This window comes from Emys orbicularis, chromosome 5 (genome assembly GCF_028017835.1).
Source record: "Emys orbicularis isolate rEmyOrb1 chromosome 5, rEmyOrb1.hap1, whole genome shotgun sequence".
NCBI classification, from domain to species: domain Eukaryota; kingdom Metazoa; phylum Chordata; order Testudines; family Emydidae; genus Emys; species Emys orbicularis.
The window spans coordinates 122866501-122887737 of record NC_088687.1 but is presented as its reverse complement, the minus strand read 5'-3'; the positions used below and the strand labels follow the sequence as shown (position 1 = coordinate 122887737).

General features: G+C 41.5%; 1 protein-coding gene across 1 annotated transcript in view; it reads left to right on the top strand.

The window, feature by feature from the left end:
• Window positions 1-21237, top strand: part of ABLIM2 (actin binding LIM protein family member 2) — a 156072-nt gene that overhangs the window by 18384 nt on the left and 116451 nt on the right. Inside the window, exons 3-4 of the mRNA XM_065405740.1 lie at window positions 5217-5332; window positions 20772-20898. Coding sequence (XP_065261812.1) covers window positions 5217-5332; window positions 20772-20898 — 243 coding nt within the window. The remainder of the gene's footprint in view (window positions 1-5216; window positions 5333-20771; window positions 20899-21237) is intronic.

Genomic DNA, 21237 nt, shown 5'->3' with positions numbered 1-21237 from the left:
TATGCCCAAATAAATCTGTTAGTCCTAAAGCAGATGATGTAAATTAGAGCAAGAAAAACAAAAAGCAACTGGCAAAATCTTTGGTCATATACTTTTTCTGGCCCTGTTGACAATGCTGCTATTGGAATATCTTGTCACTGGATGTCCCAGAACAGGGGCTGGATTATCTGTTGCTCCCCACCTTTGTACTGATAAGACTTGGCTTCTCTGTAAAGCAGGCATGTCAGTAAACCAAGTCTTTCATGAGGTATCCAACTCGGATTAATATGTCACTACCATGGAGTGCTGGTACTTCGGTGAGTGGAATAAAATAAAGTAACAAATATTGCATATGTGAAAAGTGAGAATTAAACCTGAAATAGTGCAGTAGGTAGAACATTGGCATTTTAGGGCTAAGAGAACATTTAAAGGTTGTAGATTTAGGTTCCTCCAGGCTCAGGTTTTTTTACTTGGTCCTGCCATAATGCAGGGGACTAGGATTGATGACTTCTCAAGGTCTCTTCCAGCCCTACATTTCTATGAATCTATGAAATACAGTATAATGGAATTAATGTCTTGCATCATTGTTTCCTTCTATCTTGCTCTGACCACATGGCTCTTAATTACACAAATGCAGGTTCTAAATTGCATATTTGCTTTGACTGCAAAAAGTTATGGCTTATGCTATTGCTCTCCCAGTGCTGTTTATAGCTCGGTCCAACTATTCCCTGGTGATGTTATTGCCTATAACTAGGAATGAATGGAAGAGTAATAGAATAAATTCAAACATTTGCAGAGGAATGGATTCCACTGAATTCCAATGGTGTCTGAGCAGCTTTATTTTTATTTTTACAATCTTTTAAGGTATTTATTCTCTCAACCACCCATGTGAGCTTGGGAAGTACTGTTATCCCCATTTTACAGATGGGGAACTGAGGCACAGGGAGGCTAAGTGAATTTTTCAAGATTGCACAGGAAGTCTGTGGTGGAGCAGGGATTTGAACCCAAGTCCTAAGATAGTGCCCTAACCACTGGCCCATCATTTTTCCCATAGAAGCTCCCAGGACATTTCTCCTGAGGGGAGGGGGCAGGGCATCAAACTGTTAACAGTCCATAGTAAAAGCTATGTTATCTGTGCCGCTAAAGGCTGAGATTTAGTGGAGCCATTCAAAAGATTGCTGAGGGGCAGGGCTGTGAGATGGAGCATTGAGAGCCAATTCTTTTTTATGGGACCAAGAGACCATCGGAGGTTTGACATCAAAACTGACGCTATCCGGAGCATAAAAAGTGCTCATTGTGCCCAAATCATACTGAATCATTTGGGAAGCTCCCAGCTGCTGAGCACTTTTACAAATCTTGCCTCTTAATTTTGGTGTCTGCGTAAAAACTGTTGGATGCACTCTTGGAAAATCTGGCCATTAGTTTTTGTATGGGCATTGCCCATATTTCTTATTGAAATAAAGATTTTTCTGGAGTTCATGAAGAAAAGGACTTGTGTATTTGGTGTGTGTAGTGAAACACCCAGATATTTAATAAGCTTCCCTATAAACTACTTATGTGGTGCATGCTAAGAAATAAATATTATTGTTTGCTGTGCCTCTTGGGGAGAAGCAAACATCTTGACAGTCTCTGTAACTTGCATTAACTGCGTATCCCTAGGTACTATAGCTACATATGCACAACCACAAGTGGCTTGATGCTTAGGGGTCAGCTTCAGTGCCAGACACTAGCAGTGCCCTGCCAATGGGGGAACTATGGCTCCTTTAATTCTGAGGTCAGACTAGATGATCATGTTGGTCCCTTCTGACGTTATAATCTATGAATATCTGAATACCTGGTGCATCTTGTGTCAGGCAGTCTTGTCTGAGTTCTCATAGTTCCTTTCAATATGCCTGTCTAGGACTTAATAAAGTACAGAGGCCTGTAGCAAGCAGTTTTTGCCTCATTCGTCCCCAGTATTCAATTCCCTGGGCCAAATTCTGCCCTGACTTACATCCTGTGCAACAGCTTTCATGTCTGTGTGGTTGTACAAGGTATAAATCAGCACAGGATTTGACCCCTGGAGTCTTACTTACTATTAAGCCTCCATCAGAAATGTACGTTGAGCAATGCTTGAGTTTGTGTTGAGGGGGAAAATAGAATAACCCATGAAGTTTTTTAAAACCAAAATCCATTGGTAAGGAAAGTGACAGTGATAAAATAAGACACTGCAACTCATCTCAGAGAGTTGCATGGAATGAATCATTGTCTTAAAAATACTTCTAGCCCCTTGCCCCACCATGAAATCACACTGAATGCTTAAGTGTGAGTAACTAATTAAATCCTGTAGCCAAAGGCATTTGGTAGGTAAGAGTTTGTGTGGAACTGTCAAGAAAAGCATATCTGCATTTGTGCATAACCTACAGTTCTGTACATGTTTCGGACTTCAAGCTAAAGAGCTCAAAAATTGAAACCTTGCTAACTGACCTTTATCTCTTTCTCATGAACTATCATGTTTGCTGGCTTGTACATCCATGAGCCCTAGTTGCTTGTGAAAGAGAAAAGATAGTCAGGTATTAAAGGTATACTGTCAAAGATGGCAGATATCAAATTTGGGCTCCAATTCAACAAGGTACATAAGCAAATGCCCAATTTAAGCAAGTGAGTTTTGTCCCATTGAAGGCAAGAGCCTTACTGAATCAGGGCCTTGCTGCCCACCTTTTGCCCTTTATATATATTTGCAAACTCCTTTTTATGTCTTCTCTCAACTTTCAAACAATTTTGAAGGTCTTTTTTTTTTTTAATGGAAAGAAAATGGCTTTCTGTATCTTTGTCAAAGTCCTACAGAACTTCATTGTTTCCTGCTTTTCAACCCCACCCTTGAAGTCCCGTTGCTTGTCTACCATCCTTTGGCTCTGAAGAAATGAATGAAACTTCTTTTGGAGATTGTCCTCACCCTTCTTTAAAGGAAGACTGCTGTCATTAGTTACTTCACTTTAGAAAGTTTATAAATATTTACTAAATTAGAATGTATATGGAGTGTTTCTTTGTAGGAATTTTTCAAACCAGTTTATTTGTTATAAATGCCTGCTACTACCTCCATAACTGTAACTGGTGCTGATGCCACTCAGAAAGACCTGCCATTTTACTGATATTCCCCAGCAGAAAGTTCAGTTGGATGATCTAGCTTTGTTTATGGTGTGAAATTATCATCTCCTTAAGTCAATGGCAAAGCTTCCATTGACTCCAATGGGGCCATGATTTTGCCCAGAAAATGTAGCTGTTCATATGAATGCAAGAATAAGACAGAAGATTTTTAGTGTAATTGTAAAATAGGTTCTGTCATCTTTATTTGTTTGTAAGGGTGGGGGGTTAATTTGGAGCAGATTACCAACGGCTGTAATAAATTCTCCTTAGCTCAGAGTCTATAAATCAAGCATGGATGTCTTCCTAAACAATATGCTCTACCTCAACTAGAAGTTAGTGAGCTTGATGCAGAAAATGCTGGGCGAAATTCTTTGATCTTCGTTTTACAGGAAATTTAATTAGATGATCAACATCCTGACTTCTGGCCTTAATGTCTGCTATTTTATTAAAATAATAAAATTATATAGTGGATTTCACATTTACAATGGTAATGCAGCTCAGTATTTGAATTAAACTAAGGTACATCATTTTACAATTAAGATGGCACCTGTTTTGTTATTAGTCATTCCTTTGCATTATATGTGAAACATGGAGATGTGGCTAGTGATTTCTCTTCCTATTAGATGCACTGTTTACAATATTTTCTTATTATTTCATATTGGTATTGCAGCAGGTCTTAGGAACCCCAGCCAAGATCATAGCCCCATTATATTATTCATACTATACAAACACATAGTAAGAAATATTCCCTGCCCCCCAAGAAGGTTTTTTTTATACTACTCTGGGAGCAAAAGAATCTGTCTACTGTACTTAGCAAGGAGTGTATATAAAGCCTTTATATGGAAAAAAAAATCTCTCAAACGAGAGCCTTTATATAATGTTTCATAATTTGAAAAAAAAATTGGGGTGGTGGTGAATATAATGCAGAATTTTCTTAATTATATTTCAGTGAAATACACCTCTCAGATGGAATTCACCACTGGGCAGAAGGTATGCATTATGCCAATGCACCACTTAATACCCACTTAAGCCATATTTTGATGTTTCATTTGGGATTTAGTGGTACATAGGCCTTGTACGAGGTGAATTTCATCCTGATAGAAATGTGTTATAAACCCTCTTCATCCTTCCCTGCAGGATAAAATGATTTGCCCAGCTCTTCCTCCCCAAACAAACCTCTCTAGTTTCTGTGCACAAGCAATATCTAACAAGGATAGCCTCCTTTTAGTTGAGAGGATGTTAATAGGTGGAACCATTTAATTAAATGTAAAGAGAGCTCTAGTTCAATGGAAAAAGCAACTTTATGTAGTTCTATAATTGTGGTATGTTTCCTCCAAGGAGTATTTGCAAGCATTTGATTTCTGAATAAATGGATTAAGCGGAGAATTTTGATATGATCACAGCGGGTCAGGATTATATTTTTCAAAAGTTTTTTTGAAAAAGAAAACTCATAGTTCTCTTGCAACATTTTAACAGCCTGGTATAGTCTCTGCAAAAGCAATTACGCTTGTATATACACCTCTACCCAAATATAACACGAATTCGGATATAATGCGGTAAAGCAGTGCTCCGGGGGGGGCGGGGGGGGGCTGCGCATTCCGGTGGATCAAAGCAAGTTCGATATAACGCGGTTTCACCTATAACACGGTAAGATTTTTTGGCTCCCAAGGACAGCGTTATATCGAGGTAGAGGTGTATTCATTAAAAACAAATGATTCTAGCTCCCTCTCAATTCCAAGACTGATATTGGTGGTTATCAGTCACCAGTCACCATGTTTCCAGGAAACACTGGACTTTGCCTTGGCTTTTGAGTATTTTCTCCAGTCTTTGGCAAGTTTTCTCTGAGTAGCTTTAACTTACGCATCGAAGTTGCCAGTTTGCTACTTACCTTTGATATTTTAGCCTCCCAGTGACTGATGATTGGATGCGTGAATGAAAAGTATTGGATGCGTGAATGAAAAGACTAAGTAACACACACACACACACACAGCTCCCTCTCCTCCTCCCACCCCACCCCCAAATGATCAGTTCCTGTATGGAAAGTGATATCTGACTTCAGTAAGGGAAGTGAGAATTTTCTGTTTGTCATGTTTTCATTTTTCCTGCTGCAGGCTGCCTTTTCCTCCTGGGGACCGGGTGACTTTCAATGGGAAAGAGTGTGTCTGCCAGAAGTGTTCACTGCCCCCTGCTGGCAGCAATAGCACTTTCCCCATCCAGGCCCTGCGAAGTAAGTAGGTCTTTTTAAAAAATCTATTTGTAGTTTATTGAATAAAGCCGTGTGACTGTATGTGATTCCCTTAACTTACAGCCTGTAAGGAGTTACAAGTAGGAATCTGCCCTGGGAAGGAGCTATAAAAGCAAAAGGGAAACTGCCATACTGGTGGATACCTAGGGAAAGGGCTTATTGTATCCCCTCCCCACCATGGCCAGTTGCAGGATATTATGCAGATCTCAACTAACTTGATGTCTGTAAATGCTACAGGCCAGCCAGCAGTCCGGAGCATTCCATGCTGGTTATTTGTGAACCCTTAATTATATCGCTTTCTTATGCAATTGGGAATTTTGCCAAATCCTGCCTCAAAGTGCTCCACTTAGGAAGAAAAAATCAGTTTCACACATACAGAATGGGAAGAGACTGTCTAGGAAGGAGTACGGCAGAAAGGGATCTAGGGGTTATAGTGGACCACAAGCTAAATATGAGTCAACAGTGTGATGCTGTTGCAAAAAAAGCAAACATGATTCTGGGATGTATTAACAGGTGTGTTGTGAGCAAGACACGAGAAGTCATTCTTCCGCTCTACTCTGCTCTGGTTAGGCCTCAGCTGGAGTATTGCGTCCAGTTCTGGGCACCGCATTTCAAGAAAGATGTGGAGAAAGTTCCAGAGAAGAGCAACAAGAATGATTAAAGGTCTTGAGAACATGACCTATGAAGGAAGGCTGAAAGAATTGGGTTTGTTTAGTTTGGAAAAGAGAAGACTGAGAGGGGACATGATAGCAGTTTTCAGGTATCTAAAAGGGTGTCATAAGGAGGAGGGAGAAAACTTGTTCACCTTAGCCTCTAAGGATAGAACAAGAAGCAATGGGCTTAAACTGCAGCAAGGGAGGTCTAGGTTGGACATTAGGAAAAAGTTCCTAACTGTCAGGGTGGTTAAACACTGGAATAAATTGCCTAGGGAGGTTGTGGAATCTCCATCTCTGGAGATATTTAAGAGTAGGTTAGATAAATGTCTATCAGGGATGGTCTAGACAGTATTTGGTCTTGCCATGCGGGCAGGGGACTGGACTCGATGACCTCTCGAGGTCCCTTCCAGTCCTTGAATCTATGAATCTATAAGTAACATTTACCCGATTTTGCCCACTGTGGTTATTTCTGTGTTGTTTTAAAGGGCACAGACCACCAAAGCATATTCTCTTTTAATATTAAATCTTTCCTATTAAATTGCCTTTGTATTTTGATTTTTCTCAATGTTTTTGCCCAGGGCAAATACTGCTGTTTTCAGATCTTTTCATTTCCATTTCCTTTATGACCATTTATCTTTATGTAAAGCATATTTCATATGCTGCTGTCAAATTACCCTCAAAACCATATATTAATAGGTGATATACGGTAGATGCAGTTGCATAAACTTGCATCGCTTACTACTTTTTTTTGTTCTGAGCTCCATTTAATTTACCATAAATACTGTAGCATTTTACTGAGCAGTGATATCAGCTGAACACAGTGTGCTGAGCGACTTTTACTCAGGATGCTGTGATTCCCAGCAAACCTCCTTGGCAATATATTCTGGGCCAGACCCTCTGCTTGCGGAAATCAGCACAGTGCCATTGATTTCAATGGAATTTTCTGCTTGTAGAAACTTGGTGAAAGGGATGTCAACCATTACTCTGAGTACTTTTCCAAATCTCTATGTGGACAGTGGTGGTCTCCCCTTGCTCCAAATAAAACCGACCCAGGCGGTGTAAAGTCAAATATACCCCCTTTCCTGCTGTTTGGCTTTACTGGTAACTCAAATAATAACAGAACATAAACTTCAGCCAAAGCTTATTCCCCAGGTCTGGCTGTTCCTAGTATTTGCTGCAGGGTCTGTTCTTGCTTCCAGTTCCCTCTGAGCAGAGAGTCGTCTCCCCTTTCCATATCTTGATGGAGTTCAACATGCCATGTCGTTCTCAATAAACCACCAGAATTTGCTTAGCAGTTTTTAGTAGGGGTCTAACTCTTGCTGAAAGGGTTGATTGACAGAAGAACTCTAATCCCCTAGGGTTCATAAAATCCTGCCACCCTTCTCCTTTTCATTCACTCAGAATTCATGTTTTACTTCTTGTTCTATTGAAATAGCTTCATATTCCATAAACTGAGTATTTTACAGTAATTGTTGAGGCTTAGGACTGTGCTGTACCCTTTGACGTCCATGGACTCTAGGAGCACATCCCCAGGGGAAAATTTGGCCTATAAAAACAAAAATGTCCTTTCCTTGACTATATCCTCAAACACATGCAAGTATTAAATATCCAAATATAGGCCTGAGCCAGTTCCCATTAAAGTCAATGGGAGTCTTTCCACTAACTTGTCTTTGGGAGTTGGATCAGGCCCTGTATGTTCAAATTTTCAGACATTCTCTATCACAGGTCTTAGACCCCAGTGGATACTGTGAGGACAGGGATCAGGTGATAACTTGAAGATCACCTGGTCTTCATAAGAGCCAGTAAGTATATTAGTTGTTAGTGAGAGATGCAGGGAATAGTAAGGCTCCTGCAGGAGTCCCTGGATCAGGGGACAGAACCCATTTCATATGTGACTCTCAGGTAGATGGCTTCTGGAGTGAAACCTTCAGGGAGCAGGCTAGGATGGAATGTAAGAACTGCAGGGAATAGACAGGCTCCTGCAGAAGACCCTGGGTCAGGGGAAAAAACATGATTGAGATGTTGAACTTGTGTTAAACAGTTTTATTTAAAGAAATAAAACTGAAGCTCTGAAGGAAAGCAACTGAAATCCTGTGGCTGGAGAGTGTTCTTTTGGGCACAAGCTGGTGAGGTAGCCTGCTGGTTTCCATTGCCTCTCACAACATCTATTACACGCCAGTCATTTTGAGAGTAACAAAATTGGAAAGAAACAACCAGGGTGTAAAAGGTTCGTGCCGGGGCTCAACCCTCCTGGGCAGGAGGGGAGCCACACCGACTCCCTACTGACGGAACAAACAACCAGTTAGCTCAGGACTCAGGCCCTCTGGTGCAGGGGCTGAGCAAACAACAGATAGTTCCGGGCTCAGGCCCCCTGGTGCAGGCCTGAGCAAACGACAGTTAAAGAGCCCAGGCCCTCTGGTGCAGAGGCTTGGGCAAACAAACAGTTCAGGAGCCCAGGCCCTCTGGTGCAGGGGCTGGGCAAACAACAGTTCAAGAGCCCAGGCCCTCTGGTGCAGGGGCTGGGCAAACAAACAGTTCAGGTCGGGAAGGCCCGGGCCCTGGATCAGGGCGGGGCCCAAACAGTCACAACTCAGGCCCTTGAACGCAGGGGCTGAGCAACCAAGCAGTTCAGGAAGGCCCAGGCCCTGGATCAGGGCGGGGCCCAAACAGTCACAGCTCAGGCCCTGGGATGCAGGGGCTGAGCAGATACACAGTTAGGGAGCTCAGGCCCCCTTGCGCAGGGGCTGAGCAACACTCACTTGGGGTAAGCCCTGGCTCCGACACCAGAGCGGTGGGTGAGGGGGAAGCCTGCCACCCGTGAGCGGGGTGGCAGGGGGGAACGCAGGCCCACCCACTCCACTGCGTTCCAGCCCGGGGCCCTAGCAGCGGTTACTGCCGCTGCCGGTCAGTGGGGTATCCTGACCGAAACACACTGACATTGGCTCACATGTGTCTGCAGCCTGACCGGGGTCGGCTACCCCCGGGCTACTTCCAGGATCCCCCTCAGGGCCTACCTCGTCCGTGGCACCGGGCCCGGTCCAGTCCACCAGCATGGGCTCCTCTCGGCCGTGGCTTGGTGGCAGGTCCGGCAGCTCCGTAGGGAAATCCGGCCAATTGCACTCGGGCGGCTCCTCCGGGTAACAGCAGGGCCGAAGGGGTTCTGGTGCGGCCTCGCCTTCAGGGTTGGTGTGGGGGAGTTCCAAGGGCTCCTCCCAGCGACGGGAGCGGACGGGCTCCGGCGGCTCCTCCTCGTAGTGAGCTCGGGGTAGCTCCGGCCAGCTAGGGCAACAGCCTCGGGCCTCAGAGGTATCCCGGCCGGGAGCTCCCGGCCGCACGTCTGCTCCCTGCGGTGGCCGGGCTCTGACCGAGCTCTGGCGGCCGGCCTTTATACTTCCTGTCCCGCCCCGTGACTTCCGGGGGGCGGGGATAGGCGGCGGTGGCTCCGCCCACTCGGGTGCCTGCAAGGGTGCTCCCTCTTCTGGGCAGGAGGGGAGCCACACCGACTCACTACACAGGGAAAACAACAAAAGCTTGAAAGTTTTATAATCCCATGTGTTACTTTGATATCCTCCACTTGATTTTATAGCTCATATTGTAGGGAAACACAATCTAGATGGAGCTACTATAAGGTGGGTGCATAACTGGTTGAAAACCATTCCCAGAGAGTAGTTATCAGTGGTTCACAGACAAGCTGGAAGGGCATATTGAGTGGGGTCCCGTAGGGATCAGTTCTGGGTTGGGTTCTGTTCAATATCTTCATCAATGATTTAGATAATGGCATAGAGAGTACACTTATAAAGATTGTGGACAATACCTAGCTGGGAGGTGTTGCAAGTGCTTTGGAGAATAGTATTAAAATTCAAACTGATCTGGATGCTCTCAAGAAAATAGGATGAAATTCAGTAAGAATAAATGCAAAGTACTCCACTTAGGAAGGATCAATCAGTTGCAGACATACAAAATGGGAAATGACTGCATAGGAAGGCGTACTGCAGAAAGGGATCTGGGGGTCATACTGGATCACAAGCTAAATATGAGTCAACAGTGTAACACTGTTACAAAACAAGCAAACATAATTCTGAGATGTATTAGCAGGAGTGTTGTAAGCAAGACATGAGAAGTAATTCTACTGTTCTACTTCATGCTGATTAGGCCTCAAGTGGAGTATTGTGTCCAGTTCTGGGCACCACATTTCAGAAAGGATGTGGAAAATTGGAGAAAGTCCAGAGAAGTGAAACAAAAATGATTAAAGGTCTAGAAAACATGCCCTTTGAGGGAAGATTGAAAAACTTGGGTTTGTTTAGTCTGGAGAAGAGAAGACTGAGAGGGGACATGATAACAGTTTTCAAGTATATAAAAGGTTGTTACAACTAGGAGGGGAGAAAAATTGTTCTCCTTAACCACTGAAGATAGGACAAGAAGAAATGGGCTTAAATTGCAGCAAGGGTGGTTTAGGTTGGAGATTAGGAAAAATTTCCTAACTGTCAGGGTGGTTAAGCACTGGAATAAATTGCCCAGGGAGGTTGTGGAATCTGCATCATTGGAGATTTTTAAGAGTAGGTTAGACAAACACCTGTCAGGGATGGTCTAGATAATACTTACTGCTGCCTTGAGTGCCGGGGACTGGAATAGATGACCTCTCAAGGTCCCTTCCAGTCTATGAAATCAGTGAACCAAATGTGAAATGACTTTTATAGTTTTCTGAATATCTAAAGCAACTATGATGTGGCCATCTTGTTTGAGTCCAATGGATGCTAACAGGAAGTATGTGCTAGCCATCTTTGATGTAGGTAACAATGCTTTTTGATTGGAAGCACTTATAGGAAAACAGCTCAAAATCTGCTGTAATAAAGATGTGTGTATATATAACTGAAAAGGAAAAACAACAGCAACTTAGTCAAAAGTCTGACCACAAATATTATAAAGGCAACTACTAGATCAAGTAGTAATAGAGATTGTGAAAAATAACTTGGAAAATCTGAGCGAGAAAGAAGACAGCATGCCATTTGCTTTATCTACTTCTCCAGCATTTAGTAAATATCAGGAAGGAGTGATTTTTTCCAAAATGGCAGAAATGGACAAACATATTCAGAAATCTGTTAGCTGAATTTGAAATTGAAAGTCCAAAATGACAAATTGTAGTTATGCTTCATAAGGCAATAAATGGCACTTATGATTCACTGTCTAAAAAACAACTGAAAGAAGGAAGAATCACCTTGAAAAAGACTTAATGTTTTAACATAAGAACGGCCATAGTGGGTCAGACCAAAGGTCCATCTAGCCCAGTATCCTGTCTTCCAACAGTGGCCAATGCCAGGTGCCCCAGAGGGAATGAACAGAACAGGTAATCATCAAGTGATCCATTCCCTGTTGCCCATTCCCAGCTTCTGGCAAACAGAAGCTAGGGATACCATCCCTGCCCATCCTGGCTAATAGCCATTAATGGACCTATCCTCCATGAATTTATCCAGTTATTTTTTGAACCCTGTTATAGTCTTGGCCTTCACATCATCCTCTGGCAAGGAGTTCCACAGGTTGCCTGTGTGGAAAAAATACTTCCTTTTGTTTGCTTTAAACCTGCTGCCTATTAATTTCATTTGGTGGTCCCTAGTTCTTGTGTTATGAGAAGGAGTAAATAACACTTCCTTATTTACTTTCTTCACACCAGACACGATTTTATAGACCTCTATCATATCCCCCTTAGTCGTTTCTTTTCCAAGCTGAAAAGTCCCAGTCTTATTAATCCTCATACGGCAGCTGGTCTATACCCCTAATCATTTTTGTTGCCCTTTTCTGAACCTTTTCCAAGTCCAATATATCTTTTTTGAGATGGGGCGACCACATCTGCACACATTATTCAAGATGTGGGTGTACCATGGATTTATATAGAGGCAATATGATATTTTCTGTCTTATTATCTACTCCTTTCTTAATGATTCCTAACATTCTGTTCGCTCTTTTGACTGCCACTGCACATTGAGTGGGTGTTTTTAGAGAACTCTCCACAATATCTCTTTCTTGAGAGGTAACAGCTAATTTAGACCCCATCATTTTATATGTATAGTTGGGATTATGTTTTCCAATGTGCATTACTTTGCATTTATCAACATTGAATTTCATCTGCCATTTTGTTGCCCCGTCACCCAGTTTTGAGAGATCCTTTTGTAGCTCTTCGCACTCTGCCTGGGAATTAACTATCTTGAGTAGTTTTGTATCATCTGCAAATTTTGCTAACTCACTGTTTACCCCTTTTCCAGATCATTTATGAATATGTTGAATAGGACTGGTCCCAGTACAGACCCTTGGGAGACACCACTATTTACCTCTCTCCATTCTGAAAATTGACCATTTATTCCTACCCTTTGTTTTCTATCTTGTAATCAGTTACCAATCCAGGAGAGAACCTTCCCTTGTATCCCATGACTCCTTACTTTGCTTAAGAGCCTTTGGTGAGGGACCTTGTCAAAGGCTTTCTGAAAATCTAAATACACTATATCCACTGGTTCCCCCTTGTCCACATACTTGTTGACCCCTTCAAATAATTCTAATAGATTGATGAGGCATGATTTCCCTTTACAAAAACCACGTTGACTCTTCTCCAACAAATTATGTTCATCTATGTGTCTGACAATTTTGTTCTTTACTATAGTTTCAACCAGTTTGCCCAGTACTGAAGTCAGGCTTACCAGCCTGTAATTGCTGGGGTCACCTCTGTAGCCCTTTTTAAAAATTGGCGTCACATTAGCTATCCTCGAGTCATTTGGTACAGAAGCTGATTTAAATGATTACAGACGACAGTTAGTAGTCCTGCAATTTCACGGTTTAGTTCCTTCAGAAATCTTGGGTGAATACCATCTGGTCCTAATGACTTATTACTGTTTAGTTTATCAATTTGTTCCAAAATCTCCTCTAATGACACCTCAATTTGCAAGAGTTCCTCAGATTTGTCACCTAAAAAGAATGGCTCAGGTTTGGGAATCTCCCTCACATCCTCAACTGTGAAGATCGATGCAAAAAATTCATTTAGTTTCTTCGCAATGGCCTTATTATCCTTGCGTGCTTCCTTTAGCATCTCAATCATCCAGTGGCCCCACTGGTTGTTTAGCAGGCTTCCTGCTTCTGATGTACTTAAAACATTTTTTTCTATTACTTTTCAAGTCTTTGGCTAGCTGTTCTTCAAATTCTTTTTTGGCCTTCCTAATTATATTTTTACACTTCATTTGCCAGAGTTTATGCTCCTTTCTATTTTCCTCATTAGGGTTTAACTTCCACTCTTTAAAGGATGCCTTTTTGCCTCTTACTGCTTCTTTTATTTTGTTGTTTAGCCACGATGGCTCTTTTTGGTTCTCTTACTATGTTTTTTAATTTGGGGGTATACATTTAAGTTGAGCCTCTATTATGATGTCTTTAAAAAGTTTCCATGCAGCTTGCAGGGTTTTACTTTTGGTCTTGTACCTTTTAATTTCTGTTTAACTAACCTCCTCATTTTTGTGTAGTTCCCCTTTCTGAAATTAAATGCTACAGTGTTGGGCCGCTGTGGTGTTTTCCCTGTCACAGGGATGTTAAATTTAATTACATTATGGTCACTATTACCAAGCGGTACAGCTATATTCACCTCTTGGACCTGATCCTGTGCTCCACTTAGGACGAAATCAAGAACTGCCTCTCCTCTTGTGGGTTCCAGGACTAGCTCTGCTCCAAGAAGCAGTCATTTAAGGTGTCAAGAAACTTCATCTCTGACCCCCTTCCTGAGGTGACATGGACCCATTCAATATGGGGATAGTTGAAATCCCATATTATTATTGAGTTTTTTATTTTAATAGCCATTTTATTTTGACTAGCACTTCTCTCCATAAAAGAAACTGGTGCATGAAACATTTGTTTCTAGGCAACTGAGACAAGGACCGGGGAAAATGCTGACCAATTTTTATTCCAGGTTATCCCATCTAGCACAATCATGTGAGTTTGACTTGGCTCTAAGACCAAGATGCCAACTGTTCAGCCTTATTCATCAGCCTATTCATCTCTGAATCCAGCTTAGGAATGCTCTGTTTTCTTTCAGAAAATCTCTGTGGACTTGCTGAACTCTAATTCTCTGACATTAGATCTTCTAGTATCCCTATCTGTTCACTTCAGTTCTGGCCTCTTCTCTTTCTCTATTCAATCCCCTCCCCCCCCTACACTTAATGATTTGGAGGAAAAATGGGAATCTCCTTCTCTCTCTCTGCTCCCATCCTGCACTACTGCATCTTTAATTGTTATATGAATAAACACCTTCCTTTTCTCTTTAGTTTCTGATGGACTCTCTCTGTAAAACTTTTTCTGACAATGTGTATTAAGGAGAATATATCAAAATATATCAGCAAATTCATTTGTATCCTACACAGACCTATTGGTTGAAGAGAAATGAGTCAGCGAAGGATGTTACCTCAGAGGCAAGTAGACAAAGACTTACATAAACAGGCACAGTTGGCATAGCAACTGCAGTATTTGTTTTTAATTGTCCAAAATGTAATAGGAAAAAGAGCTGTTAAAAGAAATACACCCAAAAATTCTTTTCAGCCAGCCAAAAGCTTGAATAAGATGTAGAGTGAATGACAACCAAATACATTGTATTGTACTAAGTCTGTAAAAATAAAATTCTACAGATGAGATCAAATTAGATTACCAAATAAAACCCCTGGTACATGCAGGCTCCCAAACAGATTACTGCTTTCTATTAGAGAACCTATACTGAGGTGTGTAGTGTCTTGTGGGAGTAGGTCTGGGCACACGCCCAAGTGTGGGGTTAATTTATTAGCAGAGCTCCAGCAATCTGCTCCACGCTGTAAAGGCTTTTGCCCTAGGCTGATTTCCAGCTGTGCTGGGGTTCAGCATAATGGTCTTAAAGAGACACATTATAACTTTCCTCATGCTTCACAAATCCACCAAAGGCAAACAAACATCACCTGTAATTCCGTGCTCATTAAAATGCTGGTACTATTACACTTCTTTAGGCTATCTTGTTTGTAGTCTTATTAGTATCACATTTAAGCAACTAAATGCACCTTTTATTTTAAACAGAAATTACGCTAAGAAAGTCGGTTTTTCAAAAATTTCTAATGGACTCCTCTGATTTGGAATCACTTTACCAGCAACAATCTTCCTGGGTCTTGAGTGGCTTTGTGCATCTTTTTTCCCCTCCTTAAAAGACTTGTTTGTTTTCCTTTCTGGTGTCTCTAAATGACTCTGGACGTCTTAGTATTCCTGGTTCTGCCTTTTCTCTATCAAACTGTCTTTAATAACTTCCTCCAATAATAACTGAGCTCGCATAGAAGAGAAGGGAGATTACTGTGATACTGATACTAGTATCACTTTGTTTATAACTAGATCATTGCTTTTTCTCACAATCTCTGCATATTTTAACACCTTTTTAAGCTTATCTTGAAAATACATCAATATATTCTTGTTCCTTTACTTATTTTCAAATCCTTTCTTTTTAGTCTGCAACTGCTTAAAGACTTGAATCTGTCATCACACCCTAGATTTTATGCATTCTTCTTTCTCATTAGTATATTCCAGATAATTCTGCTGGTAAACCTCGAGAGCTCCCTTATTTATTTTTCCTTCCAGTTCTGCTTTCAAGGCACTGCAGGTTTGACAGGCTATAGTAGGCCATCATTTAATCATGGAGATTTGTGCAGCTTCTGAATCACTGTCAATTGTCTTCTTTTATAGCTGTTGCTTAATCAGACTGACGTTCTTGCTCCTTAGCTGGATGTCTCTCTTCTTATGATTATTGATCTAGCTGATCAAAAAATGGGAGTGGTGGGGGAGGGGAGCCGGAATTGTGAAAATGTTTGCCACTTTTTCTTCATTGAAATACAAAATTTGCATTACAGTTTTAAATATTTGACACATTTTGACCTACCCTGATTATTATACAGTAGCACCTATAGACCCCAGTCAGGATGATAACCCTCTTGTACTGAATACTATGCAAATACAGACAAAGATACTGTCCCTACACAGAAGAGACATTGTGAATGGCCTTCCCTTTTAGTGGTTTGGATTTGAATTCTGTCATCAGTGATGGGCATTGTTTCAGGAATAATTTAACTTAGAAATACATGCATCTTTTCTCCAACCCACATGATCTGACCTTCCCATAGCACAGCCAGCAGTAGTAACTGCTGTGAAAATACCTTTAATTGAATTCATGTCTTTTTTTTAAGTTGATGTACTAGGGCTTGAATCCAGCATTATGTGAACTGTCACAGTATGAATCTGAGTGCCAACCTCATGGAAATCTTACTAAATCCAGTGGAGCACCTGGAGAGGATAGGACTGGGAGCTTTGAACTTCTGTCTCTGAGACTTTGGGAAAGACATTTTCACCTTTCTGCCTAGTGATAATTGCCTATTGCATACAGTACAAGGATGGTGTTATGCATTAACTGATTAATGACAGGTTTCAGAGTAGCAGCCGTGTTAGTCTGTATCCGCAAAAAGAACAGGAGTACTTGTGGCACCTTAGAGACTAACGAATTTATTTGAGCATAAGCTTTCATGGGCTACAGCCTACTTCATGAATAAATTGGAATATGAACAAGAGGCTGCTAGGCAGCTCTCTAACTCCACATTCTACAGGCCATTATCCTCTGATCCCACTGATGATTAACAAAAGAAACTACACCATCTGCTCAAGAAACTCCCTGAAAAAGCACAGGAACAGATCTTTACAGACACATGCCTAGAACCCCAACCAGGGGTATTCTATTTGCTACCCAAGATCCATAAACCTGGAAATCCCGGATGCCCCATTATCTCAAGCATTGGCACCCTAACAGCAGGATTGTCTGGCTATGTGGACTCTCTCCTCAGGCCCTATATTACCAGCACTCCCAGCTATCTTCGAGACACCACTGACTTCCTGAGGAAACTACAATCCATCGGTGATCTTCCAGAAAACACCATCCTGGCCACTATGGATGTAGGACTACAAGCCATCAGGAACAGTATCCCCGATAATATCACGGTTAACCTGGTGGCTGAACTTTGTGACTTTGTCCTCACCCACAACTATTTCACATTTGGGAACAATATATACCTTCAAGTCAGCGGCACTGCTATGGGTACCCGCATGGCCCCACAGTATGCCAACATTTTTATGGCTGACTTAGAACAACGCTTCCTTAGCTCTTGTCCCCTAACGCCCCTACTCTGCTTGCGCTACATTGATGACATCTTCATCATCTGGACCCATGGAAAAGAAGCCCACGAGGAATTCCACCATGATTTTAACAATTTCCATCCCACCATCAACCTTAGCCTAGACCAATCCACACAAGCGGTCCATTTCCTAGACACTACTGTGCTAATAAGTGATGGTCACATAAACACCACCCTATACCGGAAACCTACTGACCGCTATATTTACCTACATGCCTCCAGCTTCCATCCAGGACACACCACACGATCCATTGTCTACAGCCAAGCTCTAAGATACAACCGCATTTGCTCCAATCTCTCAGACAGAGACAAACACTTACAAGATCTCTATCAAGCATTCTTAAAACTACAATACCTACCTGCTGAAGTGAAAAAACAGATTGACAGAGCCAGAAGAGTACCCAGAAGTCACCTGCTACAGGACAGGCCCAACAAAGAAATTAACAGAACGCCACTAGCCGTCACCTTCAGCCCCCAACTAAAACCTCTCCAGCGCATCATCAAAGATCTACAACCTATCCTGAAAGATGATCCCTCACTCTCACAGATCTTGGGAGACAGACCAGTCCTCGCTTACAGACAGCCCCCCAACTTGAAGCAAATACTCACCAGCAACCGCACACCATACAACAAAAACACTAACCCAGGAACCTATCCTTGCAACAAAGCCCGATGCCAACTCTGTCCACATATCTATTCAAGTGACACCATCATAGGACCTAATCACATCAGCCACGCCATTAGGGGCTCATTCACCTGCACATCTACCAACGTGATATATGCCATCATGTGCCAGCAATGCCCCTCTGCCATGTACATTGGCCAAACCGGACAGTCTCTACGCAAAAGAATAAATGGACACAAATCTGACATCAGGAATCATAATATTCAAAAACCAATGGGAGAACACTTCAATCTCTCTAACCACTCAGTAACAGACCTGAAGGTGGCAATTTTGCAACAAAAAAACTTCAAAAACAGACTCCAAAGAGAGACTGCTGAACTTGAATTAATATGCAAATTAGATACAATTAACTTAGGTTTGAACAGAGACTGGGAATGGTTGGGTCATTACACTAATTGAATCTATTTCCTCATGTTAAAATATGTTAAAATATCCTCACACCTTCTATGGGTCATCTCGATTATCACTTCAAAGGTTTTTTTTCTCTGTCCTGCTGATGATAGCTCATCTCAATTGATTGGCCTCTTACAGTTGGTATGGCTACTCCCACTTTTCATGTTCTCTGTATGTATAAATATCTTCTTTCTGTGTGTTCCATTCTGTGCATCTGATGAAGTAGGCTGTAGCCCACGAAAGCTTATGCTCAAATAAATTCATTAGTCTCTAAGGTGCCACAAGTACTCCTGTTCTTTTAACTGATTAATGTTTGTAAAGTGCTATGTGACAGCCACCATCTTGGCGAACATGCTGGGGATTGAACTAGGAACCTCCTGAACTAAATGAAGGAGCTGCTACAGCTTGAGCTGAAGCTCCATAACTGGGAGCTGTAACAACTTGTGTTGTCTGTGAATTGGCACTGAGAGGGACTTGTAACACACACTTACCAGTGGGTTACAATTCAAAGGTGAGACATGTTATATGAGCACTCTGTTATAAGTACTATTGTGATCCCAGAACTAAGCACGAGCATTATGCTTTGGGTATATTGGAGTCCTGATACCACACTCCCAATCGTGAAAGTAGTCCCCTCTGAAAATAAAAACACACCACTAATGTATCTTCTCTGTCTCTTAAAATATTCCACTCTGAGCACCACTGCTTCTTGAATCCATTTAAATCTATAGAGACATTACTGTTTTAATAGTACTGACCTGAATACAAGATAACTGGGAACATCTAGTCCTCTTTTATTTTATTGCACTCCTAAGCAATGGAAGCTTTCATTAGCTTGAGACTTTTATGGGACTCTGAAAGTAGTGAATGAGGAAGAGTACCTTGTATTTTGCATGCTAATTAGAAGTGACTGCTTTTCTAAGTTGGTATCATTCTCCTTTTTTACATTAATACCATGAGGTTTGCCCTGGGAAGAGCTGAGAGTGCTCCCCAAGGCCACATGTTTGCCCAGTTCCATTCCTTTGCAAATTGTTTTGCTTTGATACAGCTCTTCATAGTGATTATCTACTTACATGTTTGTTGTTGCTTTTAAACTTTTATGGCAAGTTTCATCTGCTCCTACGGACTTAAAGCTAAGTTTTTCTTATTTACTCAATGTTCAAACTGAGCTGGTAATATCAGAAGATGGCCTGATTCAATATAAATCTTCTTACTACTTCACTTAGGGTTTGTCTACACATACAATGCTGCAGCGGTGCAGCCGCACGGATGCAGCTGTGCTGCTGTAGCACTTAGTGAAGAAGCTACCTATGTCGATGAGAGCTTCTCCCGTTGCCATAGGTACTGCACCTCCCTGAGAGGCAGTAGCTATGTCAACAGGAGAAACCCTCCCATCAACACTGGTGGTTAGGTAGGTATAACTGCATCGCTGTGGATTTTCCACACTCCCAAGCAACATAGTTATACCGACATAAGTCTGTAGTGTAGACCAAGCCTCACACACACACAAAAATGCTCCATATTTTTCTTCCAAATTTGAGTGATGAATTTGCTTAGTGGGAATTCAGTGGGAGCAGCTGGATACTCTGCACTTAAGTAAATCAGATCACTTATTTAGGTGCCTAAATAAGGACTTGGAAGCTTTAAAAACCTACTTTTTAAATCGTACCCTGAATCTTTGAGCTGGAATGAGTGAGTGTAGGTGGGGTCTGGTGCTACTTGGACATAGCCTAGTTTGCTAATGTTAATAAGTTGTGTGATGCTGGAATTTTTGTATATGTGCTTAGAACTTTGTTAATGTTGGTAAGTGCATTATAAAAATAAGTAAAAAACATGTAGCTAGTGATTGACTTTTACATGTGGTACATCCTATGTTACCAACTTTCATTTTTTGATAGTGAGTCTTATGAAACTTGGTGTTTTTTCTTAAAGCCCCAGCTCCTGGAGGCAAGCTATTACATGAAACTTTCAGCTTTCCTATTTTTAAGTAAGTTTCTGACCCTCATGGTTGCATAAAAAAGCCTGAAAACATGACCTAAGTGTAACCCAGAGACTCAAAAAACAGGACAAATAATAAGAACCTGAAATTTATTATTTTTAAAAATTGGATTTTTTTCGGACAATTTCATGACTTTGGGGGACCTGACTTACAAGTTTTGAAAAGCTTGGGGTTGGCAATACTGCATATTGTATACACACACTGTAAATGTACTAAAGTACCTGCAAAATCCACCTCATTAGAAAAACTGTTTCTTTTAAGTAGTCACCCTGTCAGTGATATTATATCTATCCAACTTACCACCCAGAATGAAGCACACATGGGTGGGCAGCAGGTAATGAGATTCAAAATTTCCTTGTGCAGTTACTATGATAACACCAATGGATACTTGTCTTGCAGTAACCTGTACTATTGCATGCTCATGATCAGTTATGCATAAAGCATATGATTAATTTTGCAGAGGATTTTTCTTTTACAGATTGCGGAGGCTGTGGTTCAGAAATAAAAAATGGACAGTCGTTGGTAGCTTTGGACAAACATTGGCATTTGGGCTGTTTTAAATGCAAGACGTGTGGCAAACTTCTGAATGCAGAGTACATCAGCAAGTAAGTTGGAATGAGAGAAGCTGACCAATCCTTATAGTCTCTAGCTCATTTTCATCATCTGTTAGCAAAAAGGTGTTTGGTTAGCCTGTTGTGTTGTTGCATGTTCTTAAGACTGTACTTGAATTCTTTGGTAATTATACAAACATAGATTTTTCTTTCTCAAATTTTCAAATTGTTAGTATAAGTGAAGAAATAATACTGCTAGCTTGAGCCAGGCATACGGAGAAAGGGTAAGTGCAATCTTCTACCCAAGACTCTGCCTATGCACCTAAGTGATTTAGGACCACAATATCGATGGGTCTTATAATGCTATGTTACTTTGGTGCTTTTGCAAATCCA